Source organism: Phyllostomus discolor, chromosome 4 (assembly GCF_004126475.2).
Source record: "Phyllostomus discolor isolate MPI-MPIP mPhyDis1 chromosome 4, mPhyDis1.pri.v3, whole genome shotgun sequence".
In the NCBI taxonomy this organism is placed as follows: Eukaryota; Metazoa; Chordata; class Mammalia; order Chiroptera; family Phyllostomidae; genus Phyllostomus; species Phyllostomus discolor.
The window spans coordinates 95,654,584-95,671,983 of record NC_040906.2 but is presented as its reverse complement, the minus strand read 5'-3'; the positions used below and the strand labels follow the sequence as shown (position 1 = coordinate 95,671,983).

Genomic DNA, 17,400 nt, shown 5'->3' with positions numbered 1-17,400 from the left:
CTTTGTAGGTAACTGTCCCCTTATCTCTTGCTGCTTCTAGAATTCTCTCCTTCATTTTAATCTTGGGAAATGTAATTATGTGCCTTGGTGTGTGCTTCCTTGGGTCCAACTTCTTTGGGACTCTCTGAGCTTCCTGGACTTCCTGGAAGTCTATTTCCTTAGCCAGATTGGGGAAGTTCTCCTTTATTATTTGTTCAAACAACTTTTCCACTTGTTGCTCTTCCTCTTCTCCTTCTGGTACCCCTATAATTCAGATATTGAAACGTTTAAGGATGTCCTGGAGGTTCCTAAGCCTCTTCTCATTTTTTTGAATTCTTGTTTCTTCATTCTTTTCTGACTGTATGTTTTTTTCTTCCTTCTGGTCCACTTCATTGATTTGAGACCCAATTTTCTTGCCACCACTATTGGTTCCCTGTGCATTTTTCGTCATTTCACTTAGTGTAGCCTTCATTTTTTTTCATCTAATTTGAAACCAAAATCAACCAATTTTGTGAGCATCCTGATCACCAGTGCTTTGAACTGTGCATCTGATAGGTTGGCTATCTCTTGATCACTTAAAAGTATTGGCTGTGGAGCTTTGATTTGTTCTTCTGTTTGAGCCATTTTTTTTGGCAGGGGGATCTGGTCACAGCTGTTACATATGAGCGGTGGAGCCTTAGATGTTCACCAGGGTGGGACAACCCAGTCGCTGGGTTGTGATGTTGTATGTGGGGGCAGGGTCAGAGAGGGAACAATGGAGCTTGCTTCGCTCTCTGTTGGATTTCAGTCCCCTGTGCCGCTTTGCAGAAGCAAATTGGGCCCTTCTGGTGCTGGTTTTCAGGTGGGTGGGCTTGTGTACATTTTAGGACCCAGTGGGTCTCTCAAACAAACTCTCCTGTGAGGCTGGGAGTCTCTTCTGGCACCTCAGCCTGCACAAGTGTTTTCAATCAGTGCTTTTAGGCTTTATTTGCTGGCGCTGGGGCCCTGAGTAGCACGGTCTGTCTTGCTGCCCGTTTTTTACCTGGTTTATCTGCACTTGAATGTGTGACTGCATATGGCCAACTGCCTTGCATGCCTCACGGGGTCTGCTTGTTGCCTCCCCGTGCCCGCCAACAGGGTCTGCTAGCCACAGCTTTTTCCTGTCGCGACCTCTCTCTGCTGGCTGCTGACTCTGTCCCTCTTACCAGTCTGGATAAATTGTTGTCGGGACTTCTGTACAGTTCAGTTTTCTGTCTGTTCTGGTGGTTTTTTGTTTCTAAAGTTATGTTGTTCTTAATTTTGGTTGTGGGAAGAGGCACAGTGTCCACCTACATCTCCATCTTGGCCCAGGATATTTTAAAATTACTGAATAGGACATCAGATAATACATTTGGCAAAGTTAAAGTGTATGAATTAGTACCACTTTTTAAAAACATTAAATGGTACACTTTAAAAATTTGCTGTTATTTGGCCATTTGTTCAGCTATAGCTGTATTTTGCTCACATTGTTAAAATTTTATAAACAAATTCTAAAACATTTCTTTTGCTATAGTTTTGCACTACTGCTAGAAAATAATTAGAAAATTATTAGAAATAGTTTCTAATTCATAATTAGAAACTGATGAATTGGAGTATCTAGAATGGAATACATTGCCTTGTTTTCTTAAACATGGACCTCTGTGTTCCAGTTTGATGTGTGTTTGTGTCTGTTAGCCAGTTGATAGTCTTACTCATCCTTGATTAACAATTTCACATTGGTGTGTATATTAACTAAATGACACTTGTGAGCATATGACCATTAATGACTTTCAGAGAACTGGTTTTTGAATAAAAAACTTAAGATGAGATTGTGCTTTACGATTTGAATTTTAGTAAAGGATATTAGGAAAAATGCGTCAAATCGGCTTGTTGTCCCAGATAGTATTTTTCTGCCAAGGCCTTTGTGCTTCTAATCTCAATAACATATTAACTTTTTTATTGTGCCTCATAGATCTAAAATGACTGCTCAGATTTGTACTGATTATTTTCTTGCTTTCTTTTGAAATAATAGATTATTTTAATTATTTTAATATCTTTTATCTTCTTTATTGACTTGTTAGCTATGCTGTCTTTTTTTAAATGTCATTTGCTAGTTTCTTGGGATTGTTGCTCTAGGGCTTATAAATAGTAAACATCTTTAACTTACCATAGTCTAACTCAAAATAATATTTTAACATTCATAACTCTTCTAGTCTATATTGTCATCATTACTTGTTTTACTTCTACATGTTATTACTCAATAGTTCATATTAATTTGTTTCATTATAAATAGTAATGTTAGTTTTGCTAGGGTAGCCATAACAGAGTACCACAGACTGAGAAGCTTAAACAGTAGAAAATTAATTTTTCACAGATATTGAAACTAAAAAGTTTGAGATCAAGTTCTTAGAAGGGTTGACTTCTTCCTGAGGCTTCTCTCTTTGACTTATAAACCTTCTGTTTGTGTCTCAGTCTCAGATTAGAGCCCACTCTAATTACTTCATTTTAACTTAATTACCTCTTTAAATGCCTTTATCTCCAAATGCAGTCACATTCTGATATTAGGGACTAGCACTTCAACATAAGAATTTTGGGAGGGATAGGTCACAAGTCAGCCCATAACAAAAAGTTGTCTTTAAAAGAGATTTTGAAAAACACATAGAATTCTTTTATATTTACTCACATAAAATTTTTAGTATTCTTTATTCCTTTGTGAACGTCCATGTTTTCATCAAGCATTATTTCTTTCTGTCTGAATATGATGGCTTCTAATGTGTTTTTATAATGCTGATCTACTGACTGAATTCTTTCAACTTCTGTACACCGGTTGACAAAATCTCTTTTTTTTGCCTTTATTTTTGACAGATTATTTTACATGATATAGAATTTTAGGTTGATAGTTTTCTTCCTTGCTCTGTTTTATAGGTGTAGCTCCACTGTCTTCTTCTGACTTATTTTGTTTCTGAAAATGTCTGCTGTAATTCCAGTGTTCCTTCCTTTGAATGTAATGTTTCTTGTCTGTCTGCTCTCAGGTTATCTCCTTACATATTCTGGGTTCACTAGATTTCAGCCATTTGATTGGGATGGTACCTAAATGTTTTCTTCATTTCTTCTAATTAGCTACTTGGATCTATGGGTGTGTAGTTTTCATTGTATCTGGAAAGTTTTTGTTCCCTATTCATATATCTGCTCTGTCCCTCGTTTACTTCCTTATCTCATAGTTAACTGATAATCTTTTTCATTTTTTCTAACCTTATTTTCCCTGTACCATTTTGGATAGTTTCTATTTCTGTCTTCATGTTCTCTATGTTTTAGTTACTGTTTAATCTTCTATAATTACATTTAATGTATTTTTAATACCAGATCATTTATTTTTGTCTTTAGAAGTTCTGTTTGGGTTTTTTTTGTAACTTCCATTTCTCTCTTTCTCATGTTTCCATTGATCTTCTTGATCATATGGAATATATTAGCTATTTTAATGTCCTTGTCTTCTAATTCTGTATCTTTCACAACATTTCTGTTTCTCGATTGATTTTTCTGCTGGTCAGGGGTTGTATTTTCCTGGTTTCTTTCTTGCTTATAATTTTTGATTGGGTACTATATATTCACATTATTAGGTCCTTGATGTTTGGACTCCTTTAAAATATATACTTATTTTTTTAAGATGGGTGTAGGTGAAGTTGACCCCTTCACTGCCTCCTTTTTATTTTGCCTACTCTTCACTGTTAACTACCACAGGAAACAAAATATTTTGTCATGGCAAATGAATAGTTCCCCAAGAGGAAAACTCCAGGTAACAGAGACAGTCCTGATAGCTCTGCCCCATGGCCAAGGCCACTGCAAAAGCTAGAAATGGACAGGTCCTCTCAAATACCTCCTGACACCCAGGGAGGGTCCTGCCCAGAATGGTAACACAAGGACACAGGATCCCTGAAGGGTGACTGGTACTAAGACAGTACCCCACCTTCTGAGCACCGTGGCCTATTCTTTGGGTTGCAGATTCAGGGTCTAGGTGATCATCAACAATGCAATTTGTGACCTGCAGTAGAAATGATCAGTCCATGGCAGCAACTGAGGGCTGCAGTCCCCACTCTCGTGCCTTGCTGCAGAATGGTGCCCCTGAGGTATCGGGGGCCTGAAGGAAGCCATCATTTTAACATGGGAGAGGCTGCCATGTGTTCTCTCCACGATGTAGCTCTTGGGGAAAAAATCCCTCATTGACCATCAAGTTGAAAAACCGGTCTTTCTCATGCCAAAATCTTTAGTACACCTGGTCCTTTGAGCCATCCACAGCCCTCTTCCTCCTGCTGCTGGGGAAGGGATGGGGCAAGCCATATGACAGAAAATTCCCATGCACATATAATCGGATGGGTGCTACCATGTGGTATTCTGGCAGAACCTTGATGAAATGCTCTTGTCTCCTATCCCAGAAGCACACCTGGCCGGGCTTCGGGTGTCTGCCATAGCACAGCCCCGTAAGGGTCAGGAGCTGAGCCACCACCGAGAGGTTTGCAAGCCAGCTTACCTGGGCACTGGGCACGTTGTTGGGGAGAGGAAAAGTCACCAAGTTTTAGCTCTCAACTTAAGGAACTGAGTCCTCGCCTGTGGTTGAGCAGGGAGGTGCCGAGGTGCACGGTCCAGGAGTGGGGCGGAGTGGTAGCCTCCTATAACTATTTTTAAAGTTTCTTAGTTCCAGCCAAGATGGAGGCATAGGTAGAAACACTTCACTTCCTTGCACAACCAAAAGAAGGATAAGAACCAATTTAAAAATAAAAAAACAACCAGAACTGCCAGAAAATCACAACTACATGGAAGTTCAACAACAAAGGAGTTAAAGAAGAAACATTAATCCAGAGTGGTGGGAGGGGCGGAGACAGCAGCTTAGCAAGGACTGGTGGCAATGTGGCTGGAGACCAGGCAGGTGAGGCAGGGGTAGGGTTACAGGAGTTCGCACATTCGTAAGCAGATAAGCCAGGAGGAACATCTGGGGAGCGAAACAAACTGCAACCCAGCATGGGGAAATCAAAAGCATCAAAACCTCTGGCTTAAAAAACTTGTGAGGGTTATGGCAGTGGGAGAAACTCACTATCTCACAGGAGAGTCTTTTGGAGAGGTCCTCGGGATCCTAGAACAGCCACAAGCCCACCCTGCTGCAAATATACACCTGAAAGTTTATAGTCCGCTTGTGGAAAGCGAGAGAAGTAACAGAAAGTGGGGCGAGAGCTGAACAAGCTGGCAAGCTGGCACTGTTCCCTTTCTAACCCCTCCCCCACATTAGAGCACCACAACACAGCACAGAGGGTTGCCCTGCCCTGGAGAATATAAGGTTCTGCCCCTTACAACATAACAGGTGTGCCGAGACAAAGAAATATGGCCCAAATGAAAGAACAGATCAAAACTCCAGAAAAAGAACTAAGTGATGAGGAGATAGCCAATTAGGATGCTCACAGAAATGATTGAGTTCAGTCACAAAATGAAGAAATTAAGGCTATACAAAGTGAAATAAAGGAAAATATACGGGGAACCAACAGTGAAGGAAGGAAACGGGGACTCAAATCAATGGTTTGGACCACAAGGAAGAATTAATGAATCCATAAGGAAGTAAACATTCAACTGGAACATAATGAAGAAACAAGAATTCCAAAAAAATGAAGAGAAGCTTAGGAACCTCTGGGATAACTTGAAAACATTCCAAAATCTGAACCATAGGGGTACCAGAAGGAAAAGAGGAAGAGCAAGAAATTGAAACTTATTTCAATATAACCTATTTAAAAATCATCTCATCTGAAGTCTGCTATGTAAAATATCTAGTACTTCTGAAAATCATTATTTCTGTTATTGACCCATTTTAGTCTTGTTATAAACTCTTTATCAGTGGCAGATGATGTCTAAGTTGCTGGCCATTCTTGTTACCTGTACAGTATTATAAATTCTGTGATAAGGAAACTATGAGGAATACAGTTGAGAAATAAAGACTGTAAGAATTATCCTGGGATAAAACAATAATTAAGATACAAATACACTAACTTGAGGTATTGGTCTTTAATAGCTAATTATTTAGGTTATGTTAATTTTGAAGACAGTAAATTTGTTACTTTCTTCCCTTCTGTGTAGGCTGAAGGGTATGTGATTGGCAGCTGTATTAAGCACATTCCCATCGCAGGACGAGATATAACATATTTTATTCAGCAATTGCTGAGAGACCGAGAAGTAGGAATCCCTCCGGAGCAGTCCTTGGAAACTGCTAAGGCAGTAAAGGTAAAGAGCGATGAGACTGTAATTGCATTAGAAATTAAAATTACATTTATAATATTAACATGAAAAATTCTTAAGAACAGTACTGTAAAAAAAACTTGTAACCAGTTACAAATCATTACTCTTAATTATGTATATATTTTTTGTATTTCTTTATAAGGAAATTTTGGGGGATTATCAAACCATTGCCTGGTCTCTTCACATTTCAACATTTGAGAGGACTTAGCATAAAAGAACATTTCTGCCAGTTGACTAACATATATTTTGGTGATTATTTCCTTTCGTAAAATAAATGAGTGTACTTCAGAGTTCTCAATCTCAATTTCTTCACTGAGTTCATTATTTTTATTTTAATTATTTTCTGTTAACAGTGTTTTTGATGTGATTGTTTTGGCTATAGAATAGTTGACTCAAGTGTTAATGACAAATAGAAAAATGTGAGGGCTTGTGTGTAAGTTATTTTAACAACTTAAATGCTACATAAGTCTTTATTATATCAGTGTTTCATACAAACTATCAGAATACTTAGCCTTTTTAAATTTATCATTTGTCAACATACCTAGAAAATTTCAGTGGGTCTATCACATGTTTTGAATATAAGGAAAACTTCCCTGGCAAAAAACATCATTAGTTTATTTATCTTTGCATGATTATAGGGTTTTTCTCACTCTTGAAAGCATAGGTGGCAAACACTGGTCTGCAGGACAAATCCAGCCCTCCTCCTTGTTTTATTTGACCCAGCACTTTTTTTCTACCCAGTGGCAGCATTGAGCTCTCGCTTAACTGTTAAGGAATAGTTACATTTGTACAGTCCTAAAATTGCATTTGGCCCTTTGAAGGCAACTGTGAGGCTGATGTGGCCCCCAGTGAAAATGAGTTTGATGCCCCTGCTGTAAAGGTTAGGGATGAAAATGAATTTGCTACTTCTTAAGTAGTAAAGGAATTACCAAATGACTGCCAAAAGTCACCCCAAGTTGGTGACATTAGTATTAAATATGTAAAAAATTAACATGAGTGCTATTGTTTTAGCATCTTTCGGAAATACGTGGAGTTTAAAAAAAAACAAAATACCAAAGATTTAAATCTATTCTAGATAATACTGATCTTCAGTCTGAATGTATTTTAAGGATCATTATTTCTTTATAATTCCTACTTCCATGATTCAGAGAAAGAATACCTGATACGACATAACCATCTTTTGTTTTCTAATATTTTGTTTTCTAATATTTTTTCATTTTATGTCCTTTGATTATCAGTAATAATGCTTGCATCTATCAGGTACAATTCTTGATGTGTAAAAATATGTGAAATGTATATTTTTCTTGGTAAAGAAATAATGAGATTGGTAGTCAAGAGTCCAGAAATTGAAAATAGAATGTTATAACTGATAACCATTTTTGAATTGTATTTTAGATGATAACTTTTACTTGGGACATATGACCAAATATACAATAATCCAGCCTTGCGGGTGATAGAGAAAGAATAGTTTATATTTTTGGCCTTCTTTCTTTTGCTTATTTAGTTAGAGAATAATCAATTTTGTTCTTGATAGGTAATAAGGATGTATATGATTTGGATTAATCAGTTATTATTCTTCAATTCGTGTGTATTTTATACTCTCTCCTCTCTAGAATATAGACTCAATTAATTACTGAAACAGTGTAAATGTTGGATGACATTTATAAATGTTTTCATGAAATAACATTAAAATAGTAGAACTTAACTCTTTAATTTATCAAATCATAACCTGTTCATATATAAAGCCAGGAATTATATATAGGAAATGAGTTGTCTATTTGTACTACATATACATTGATATTCCAACAAAATTTTCTTTAGGAAATTAAGCTAAAGAAAATTTTGTTGGACCTACCTTAATTTTCTGAAGATTTTTTTGTTTCTAGTTTACTGAAACTATGCCTTTTTTTTTCCGTTCCTAAGAGGAAGAAAATTACCTGTTTTTTGTTGGTTTGTTTGTTTGTTTTTTAGGAGCGCTATAGTTATGTCTGCCCAGATTTAGTAAAAGAATTTAACAAGTATGACACAGATGGTTCAAAGTGGATTAAACAATATACTGGAATCAATGCTATCTCAAAGAAAGAATTTTCCATTGATGTTGGTTATGAGAGGTTCTTGGGACCTGAGATCTTCTTTCATCCAGAGGTAATATTTTTTTAGATGGAATTGTTTAAAAATATTCAGTACAAAATGTTAGTCAACTATAAGATTATTCAGGGCGAGTTAATCTCAGGAACTTTCTATTGTATACTAAAATGCTATAATGAGTTATATTTTTCAAGAAAGACCCCTGGCTGGTGTAGCTCAGTGGATTGAGCACAGGCCTGCGAGCCAAAGGGTCACTGGTTCAATTCCCAGTCAGGGCACATGCCTAGGTTGTGGGCCAGGTCCCCAGTGGGGAGCGTGCGAAAGGCAACCACACATGGATGTTTCTCTCTTTCTCTTTCTCCTTCTCTTCCCCTGTCTCTGCAGAATAAATAAAATCTTTAAAAAATTTTTAAAAGTAAAAATATTTTTAAAAAAGAAAAAAATGACATATTAAGACAAGCTAAACATTTACCATTTTATATACTTAGAAAAATAAAACTATTTGTGGCTGTTTTTTAGGGTCATGGAAAGAGGGGAGCCCTTAAAATTTGTGATTATTTAAACAAAATGTAAAATGACCACTGTAAAAGAGCCTTCAATTGACATAAAAATATAAATTACTAGCAAAATAGTCTTCTGTCTCTAAAATGTCAGTAACATACAGGCTATTTTAAATTAATGAATAATATGTGCTTTTAATAATGACAGGTTCTTGTAACTTATTAGAAATTTCACTTTATTAGTAGAATTACTAATGTTAAATGCCTGCTGTTATTTATTCATTTAGCAAATAGTGAGTGAATATGATTGCTATGGTCTCAGTTTATGCAGTGAATATTCAGAAACTTTGTCTTGGCTCTTATCCAGCTTAAAGAATTAGAGAGATGAATATCCAAACAGGTGTACTTGCTTCAGTGGATGCATGTATCAGGTGAGGGAATAGAAGCAAAGAGCATCTAAATTTGCTTGGGAGAACCAGAGAAACTTTCTAGAGATAACAGTTGAACTGAGACTTAAAGATGAGTGGGTATTTCTTAGGCAGGTATGCTAAGGGAATATCTTTCTGAGTAGAGGTCTGGAGTATATGAGAGAACTAGACAATAAAATATAAGGAAGAAAGTGGTAGGAGATGGATCCAGGTAGGTAGGTGCTCATGAGGGATTAATATGCTGTGCAAAGGAGTTACAGGATTCTGTAGCCCTGCAGGAAACTTCAGCATGGAATGACACACATTTATGTATAGTATTAGGAAGGTCACTCTGGCTGCACTGGAGTGGATAGGTTGTAAGAGAGGTGTGAATTGTGTTGGAAATAGGTGAGTTTATTGTAGTTTTTCAGATGAAAGATACATAATGTCAGTAGGTCAATGAGAATGGGAAAGGAGGTAAGAATAAATGAATAGGATCAAAATGACTTACTGATTGCTCTGACGTAAGAGGAATGAGTATGATGATTCCCAAGTTTGTAACGTGAGCAACTAAGATGTGCTATCCACTCAAATTAGGAACAGTGAAGGGGAAGACTAGGTGACGTGGAAACATGAAATGACTATTATGAATCTTAAAAAGGTTCCACAATGAACACTTTAATTCTGAGGGTTATGAACTGTGGTGGGTTCTTGAGTGAGGATAGATGTGAAGACCTCACCACATGTGGAACAAAGGAAGAGATTGGTCAGGGAGAGGATATGGGAAGAAGAGGAAGAAAGGGCCCCTAGTCAACACCAGCACTTTATGGACGGGCAGCATAAGAGAGCCTGACAAGAATACTGAAGATTGCAGAATGGGAGAAGCCAAGCCAAGGGATTGTGGTGTTAACATTAAGAGAAGGGAATGTTTAAAGAAGTGAGGTTAAATAGTAGTGTCAGTTGACACAGTATGGTGAGAGAGGAAACTTGAGAAGTACTCATGGGTTTTTAGCATCCAGATTATTGGTGATTTTAGGGGAGCAGTTTCAGTGGAATGGTTTGATAGAAGCAGCTTGTTGCATCAGTGAGAGGTGAAAGACCTGGGATTATGCCTTAAAAAAAATTCTCTTTAGTGGTGTTTTAAGTAGAGAAAGAACAAGATTAGATATGTGCATTCAGTTTACCATGTTTTTCAAGAATAGACCTGTTTTTTGTATCATATGAACTGTGTCATTCCCAAGTGAATTTTAAGATTCTTTCTGTTGTAGTCGGAGATATTTCTGTCATAGGTCCTCTGTCGTTGAAGGACACTCTGGTTTTTGTTTTGATTAGATGTAAGTATAGGCATCTGAACTTGAATAGTGAAGATAAAATGTATGCAAGAATACGGATACTTATTTTTCAACTGCTAAATTTATCACAAATACAAGAACTATTTTTAGAAGGAATGGGTTTGGCACTTTGCTTTTTTGTTTTTTAAAGGAGATTAACATTATTTTTGACAAAGCTATTTTTTAAAGATTTTATTTATTTACTTTTAGAAAGAGGTGACAGGAGGGAGAAAGAGGGAGAGAAATACCAATGTGTGAGAGAAACATCTTTTTCCTCTCCCATGTCCCTAGCTGGGCACTTGACCTGCAGCCCAGGTGTATTGCCCTGACTGGGAATCAAACTGGTGACCTTTCAGTTCACAGGGTGGTGCTTAATCCACCAAGTCACACCAACCAGGGCACCCGGAGCTATTTGGATTGCTGTTTATTAGTTGAGTGTATTTGTCATAAATTTTTCAGAGAATTGAGAGTATTTGTCCCTTATAGCCACTTTCAGTAATATGAAGACCTAATCTGAGGCAGTTAGAGGCAGAACTGATCCTTTTACTTCCAGTAAGCCCAAAAAGATTCTTAATAGGGACCCTAGGTTGAGCCTATTAGTATTAAAGTATTGAGTAACCTCCAACAATTTATTGTTAATTTTTTGTTATTTTTACCTTTATTTATTAAATATTCATTGCTTGCTGTTTTACTTCATGTTATTCTACTTGTCACTTGAGGTTCTATAATACTCTAGTCCCTGAAATTTTTCAAAACATAATATTCAAATCAGATTTTACTTCTTTCTGTGGGTAGACCCAGGTTATGTAAATATTAAAAGGTTCTGTAAATTTTTTATTTTTGTATAGTCTCAGTTAAAAACTGCTATGAGAAGGGTGTAGAGAGATACAGCACAGGAATGAATGACTCTTGTCCCTGCTTTTTACTTGCTCGTGGTATAGCACATAAACTATCTTAAAGGTAGGGAAAGGATTGTGGGAAGGTTATCTGTGTGTGTGTGTGTGTGTGTGTGTGTGTGTGTGTGTATTGTTTTAGGTAAACACTGAACACTATGGTTGACAAAGGTTAGTGTAGAGAATTGTAAGTTGTATATTTACATCTTGATACCATTTTTTAAAATGAATATTATAGAACATATTTTCTGTCAGGTTGTTAGTATTGTCTGTCTAGGTTTTGCAGATTAAATCTCTTAAGCTGTTGACAGGTTCTCAGGCTATAGAGGTTATTTGGGGTGGTGGGTAAATATGTGTTATACAACATACTTTTCACATTTTTTTTAAACATTGGTTAAAAAAAGGTAGGTTTGAGATGGAAAGTTGTTTGACAGTTTTTAAATCATTACAGAAGTGGAATGAGGTTAAAAATGTTTTTAAAACCTAATTTTTAATTGTGACATTTAAGTCAGTAATGTTCTAACCTCTATTATATATCCAACTTTACTTACTTTTCAGTTTGCTAATCCAGACTTCACTCAACCTATCTCAGAAGTTGTAGATGAAGTAATTCAGAATTGTCCTATTGATGTTAGACGTCCTCTCTACAAGGTCAGTATTTGCACCTAAATTGTTACTCAAGATCATACTAGTAAAAACTTTTTATCTTCTTTCCCTTGTTGAATGTTAATTTCAAAACACTTCTCTCCAATAGGCTATAATAGGATTTTAGTACAATTTTTATATCTTTGAAATTTTTCTTTCTTTTTAAATAAAGGTCATACTTAATTTACTTTTCTCCATTAATACAGAATATTGTCCTCTCCGGAGGGTCAACCATGTTCAGGGACTTTGGACGTCGCTTGCAAAGAGATTTGAAAAGAACTGTAGATGCCAGGCTGAAACTGAGTGAGGAATTGAGTGGTGGTAGATTGAAGGTTGGTTTTTTTTTTTTCTGTTATTGGTGGGAAGGTTGAGAGTGCCTTAATTATTTAATGGGAATGTGAAATGTCTGCCTACTTTTGCTTTACTTAGGAAAATAAGTGGAACCTGTCAGATATTCTAGTGGAAAGTGGTTAATATTATAGATTCATATCCATATTGTTCATCATTTGATTCCTCTAGGTCTTAGGATATTATGTACATTTTCAATATTTTTAGTTGTAGCTGTAAGAGATTTATGTTTCATCCTTGTTCAATGTCAAATATTGAAACAAAAATGTTGATTCAGAGGATATGTTGCTGAATAAAACACATTTTATTCAATTAGAAAATTACCAGAATGAGGGATCCATCTGAGGCTACCATAATCAGTCAGAATTACTTAAAAGTAAAATACAGCACTTGAGAACTGGCGGTCTCTTGAGAAATTGTGTGGCAGCTGACTGTTTTCAGCTCCTAAATTTTGATGATCTGAAACCTGTTCTTTTTAATGCAGTTAAAAAGTATATTTAAGCAGTAGTTTATTTAGTTCAGCTATTTTCGGCTTTTTTAATCTCATGGCACACAAATTAATTACTAAAATTCTGTGGCACACCAAAAAATGTTATATTTTTTTGCTGATCTGACCAAAAAATGGGTATAATTTTGATTCATTCACACCAGATGGCTATTGTTGTGTTGTCTGTTATAATTTTATTTGACAGTCTATGGGAAAAGGGATCAGTGCTCCTATAAACAGGTATTTATCACATGTTTTAAAAATTCTTGAGGCACTAGTTGAAAATTGCTGGTTTAATTTGTAGTGAGTGGACTCATTACAGCTACATGAAATGAAAAAAGAAATGCTGTTTTTTTGAGTATAGTATTGCAGTAAAGGAAAACTGTTTAACATATTTTAAAGCTTTTGGTACATTTCTAAATAAGAAATGGGGGATTCCCCTCCGCCAGTGATGTCAACAATGTACTGACGTTTAGTGACATAGGGAAAATTTGACATAGGATTCTGCTTCTTTCCCTTTTATTTTACTCGATAGTCATTTTGTAAGCTTTTTCTTTTTAGATTTTATTTATTTTTCGAGAGAGGGGAAGGGAAGGAGAGAGGGAGAGAAAAATCAGTGTATGGTTGCTTCTTGTGCACCTCCAATTGGGAACCTGGCCTGAAACCCAGGCATGTTGTGTCCTGACTGAAAATCGAACCAATGATCCTCATCAAATTTTCAACCACTGGTTTTAACATTCATATTTCCTAAAATAGTTAACTACTGTGGTAGTTGCCAAATGGTATTTTGCAAATTCTATCAATCCTTTTATGGTTTTAGTCTCATTTTACCTACAGACAAGTTTTCCCTTCTTATTCATTCATTCAGTAATATCTGTGTAAAATGCTGACTTCTCACATTATTCCATAAGGTACATCATTAATACTGTGATTTAATATTAACATATTAATACTATCAATATCATTAATTTTGATGCTCATATTTTCTCAGATTTAGGCAGTGGAGCCTAGCTTTTTTGATGTGGTCCCAGTACTTTTCAAGCACTTTCTTACTTTTTTGGCACAGCAAGATATTCCAGGCTCATTCTATGCATTCTCTTCTCCAGAGTAGGAATCAGCCCTTTCCTACCCTGAAGGCATCCTTGTTCATTTTAATGGGGAATGCTATTAAGAAATCAAGTTTTGGACACCAGATGTATTCATTCCTGCTGGGTGTCACTGCTAAGCCTTTTTGGCTATCCGAGTTAGGATGTGTGTGTGTTTGTGTGCGCATGCACATCTATATCTAGTTCTCTTTGTAAATTAGAATTGTGAATTCATACTGATACTGCCATTTCCAGAAAACCAGAAGGTTCACTCTAACCTTCTAATTTTCCATAATTGTAATGCTTGTCTCTGACAGTGAGAAGAAACCTGGTTTCTGTTACCTACAGTATATTTTATGTTTTTGCTCAATCCTGGAGTATGTGTTTATAATAATTTTAGAATTGTTGATACATACCACTATGAGAAATAGGCCCACTGACTATTGTTCAGCATTTGTTTCATTTTTATCTTCAGTCTGAGGGCATAATCATAATCCTGAATTCACAAGTCACTTGGATTGGTCTCTTCCCCTACTTCAGTATGATTATGTATTTTAAAAAAATTAAATGAGCTTAATACTTTTCCTCTGTATCATTTTGCCCAGTGTGCAGCCTCATGTTTTAAATTCAAGTTTCATTTATTTTCAAGTATGTGAAACATTACATTTAATGTGTGTAAATTTAAATTTAAGGCAAATAATACAGAAACTTATTTTAATTTGCTGTTGAACTGATCATCTTATGTCTTTTGTAGCCAAAACCTATTGATGTACAAGTGATTACACACCACATGCAGCGATACGCAGTTTGGTTTGGAGGGTCGATGCTGGCTTCCACGGTAAATGAGATGAAGCTTATTTTTATAATTTGATTTTTGTTGGCGTTTTAGATAGAAGAATCTTTTAGTACTTAAATTTCAAAGAACAAAGGAAATTTTTAAAAATGTTTTAAAATTTTTAAGTTGGACACATATGTACATGGTATTTTTTAAAAGTGCAAGTCATTTAGATTTAATGTTTATAGTTTTCTTTGCTTGGTAGACATTTTTTTAGAATGAGCATTTAGTGTTTAAATTTATCTGTAGGGAAAATTCTTTTAACCTTGTGGTAGTGCAGATTCCAGAAGGTCATTGTTCTTTCTGTGTAATTATTTAAAAGTATTAAGTTAAAAGTAATGTTTCACATATAGAAAGTATCATGGTCTAAACCAAGTAAAGGGAATTCTGAGAGCCCTCTTCCCAAACCAAAACATCTTAAAGCCTCTTTTAAAAGGTATTTTAGTATCATTAGCCTAATAAATATTCGTGCTTTATCCCACAATGCACGAGTGTTAAATAAAATGAAGGTGTTTTTTTCTGAATTACTGAAAACTATACAATATTGAATTTGGAACCACTAAAAATAAGAGATAAAAGTTTTTTTTTTCCTTAATTTTATTTGTCTTCACTTGTGCTTTATGACCTAGTTGAGTTTGCAGTTTTGCCCTTTGATAGAAATGAGGTAACTGAAAGAGCATGGAATGTCTGTGCATACCAGACCTACAATGAGGAAAGCAAATTGACAACAAGTTTTTGTAGAATGGCTAACAGTGGTTTATCTGTGCTTCAGATTAATGCTGTTTCTTTAGATTATGAATTCAATATATAGTTTGGGAAAACCTCAGTACAGTAATTTTGGCATTTGAGAATCAACCTTCCATTCTTCAAAATTTCAAAATCTAGGACAAACAGTTTTGAGGTGGAGGGCCATGAATTAAACACTCCTTTTCAATTCTGAGTTAGGTTTATAGGTGATTTTAAGTCATGGTTGCTAGAGTTTCTAAGCTTTGTTTAAGTACTATTCATAGACTGTTAATAAATATTTTAGATCAAATCTATTTTAAAGTATATTGAAAAATGGTAGATTTTTGACTTTATGAAAATACATGTTTTTGTTTCAGCCTGAGTTCTACCAAGTATGCCACACCAAAAAGGATTATGAAGAAATCGGACCTAGCATTTGTCGTCACAATCCAGTGTTTGGAGTCATGTCCTAAAATTGACTTCATAGTTATTGGGGTTAGGGAGGTGGGAAAGAAATAATCTTTCTGATTACTTGTTTTGTCTGGATGGCTGGTTTTGGGGTTTTAAACCTGACTTGAAATAATGAGACCAAACATAATTATACAGGAATATTTTAATAACTATATCAACATGCGAATGTAGAGGAAAGCCAAAAATGATTGTGTTTTTCTTTAGATTGAATATTTGAATCTTATGTATAACAAAAAGAAATGGGTTTTAGTTCTTTCTGTGCCCCAATATTTTGTATATTATTGAATTATCCGAGATTTGATGGGATTTATCAGTATGTAGATAGCTCTATAATGCTTGAATTGTACACTTCTAAGTGTGCAATGCAAGAGCTTGTTTATATTTCATACTTTTTATACTTTGAGGAAAAAAGTCAAAGAAAAACTAGTATTTGAGTACAAACAGTGACCAAGTAAGGATAAATTCAAGAAATAGCCTCATGAGACTTGACATACACATGCTCATGGGATTCCAGTTATTATGAATTGCTGCCATCCCCCTGTGCTGCCCCAGTGGTTTTCTTTGCAAGTGCTTTTGGAACTAAGAAGCTAGCATCTTGGATGAACTGATCCCTGGTAGTGCTTTCTGATTACTCGCATTCTGTTTGTTGCTTTAAAGGAAAAGTAAAGACAAGATTGTTGGACCTGTATTGCAGTTCTGTAGTGTCATTTCTTATTAAAAAGTGAATCATTTGATTACCAAAATTCATATATTTAAGGCCTAACACCATTCTAATAAAGGCACAAATTTCTTTTTAATATTTGTTTCAAGCTCTTTAATCTTTATAAATGGTTAACAATCTATTCTTTTCAAATCTCTGCAGTAGTTTTCAAATCACAACAGTTGGTTAGCAAGTTGACTTTGTTATGTGCTCTAAACAAAAAATTGTGAACTCTTAATATGTTGAGTGCTTTCATTTTGATAACTGGATCTCCATTTGATATTTCATTTGTATAACTCATTTGCAGTCTGAAAATTTTTTTAGTGCCAGTCCCTGACATATCACGAAAAGTTAATTTTCTTTGCATTTTAAGATATTTGGATCATGAAGAAAACATGAAAATAAATTAAAACTGAATCATCTTTTCTAATGTTTTTTTTTTTAAGTAGTGTCATTGTACTTTGTGTATGTATTTTCTGTGATTTCTGTTTCTGTTGGATTCATTGAAATCTCTATGTTGTATGTATTAGAAATTTCTTGTGAACTTCAAATTTTACCTGTTATTTATAGAAGACAAAAATGGAAGATTTTACAGGCTTTTTTAGAACTTAAGCAGTAGTACCAAAAAACCCTTG

The 17,400-nt window shown here is 35.3% G+C and overlaps 1 protein-coding gene and 1 pseudogene across 1 annotated transcript in view; one reads left to right on the top strand and one right to left on the bottom strand.

Moving 5' to 3' along the window:
* Positions 1-17,185, top strand: part of ACTR3 (actin related protein 3) — a 60,795-nt gene extending 43,610 nt beyond the window's left edge. The window contains exons 7-12 of the mRNA XM_036023644.1: positions 6,091-6,234; positions 8,221-8,394; positions 12,027-12,119; positions 12,320-12,445; positions 14,788-14,871; positions 15,972-17,185. Of these exons, the coding sequence (XP_035879537.1) occupies positions 6,091-6,234; positions 8,221-8,394; positions 12,027-12,119; positions 12,320-12,445; positions 14,788-14,871; positions 15,972-16,067 (717 nt within the window). The 3' untranslated portion in view covers positions 16,068-17,185. The remainder of the gene's footprint in view (positions 1-6,090; positions 6,235-8,220; positions 8,395-12,026; positions 12,120-12,319; positions 12,446-14,787; positions 14,872-15,971) is intronic.
* On the bottom strand, positions 3,953-4,525 carry LOC114494033 (annotated as a pseudogene).
* Positions 17,186-17,400: the final 215 nt, after the last annotated feature.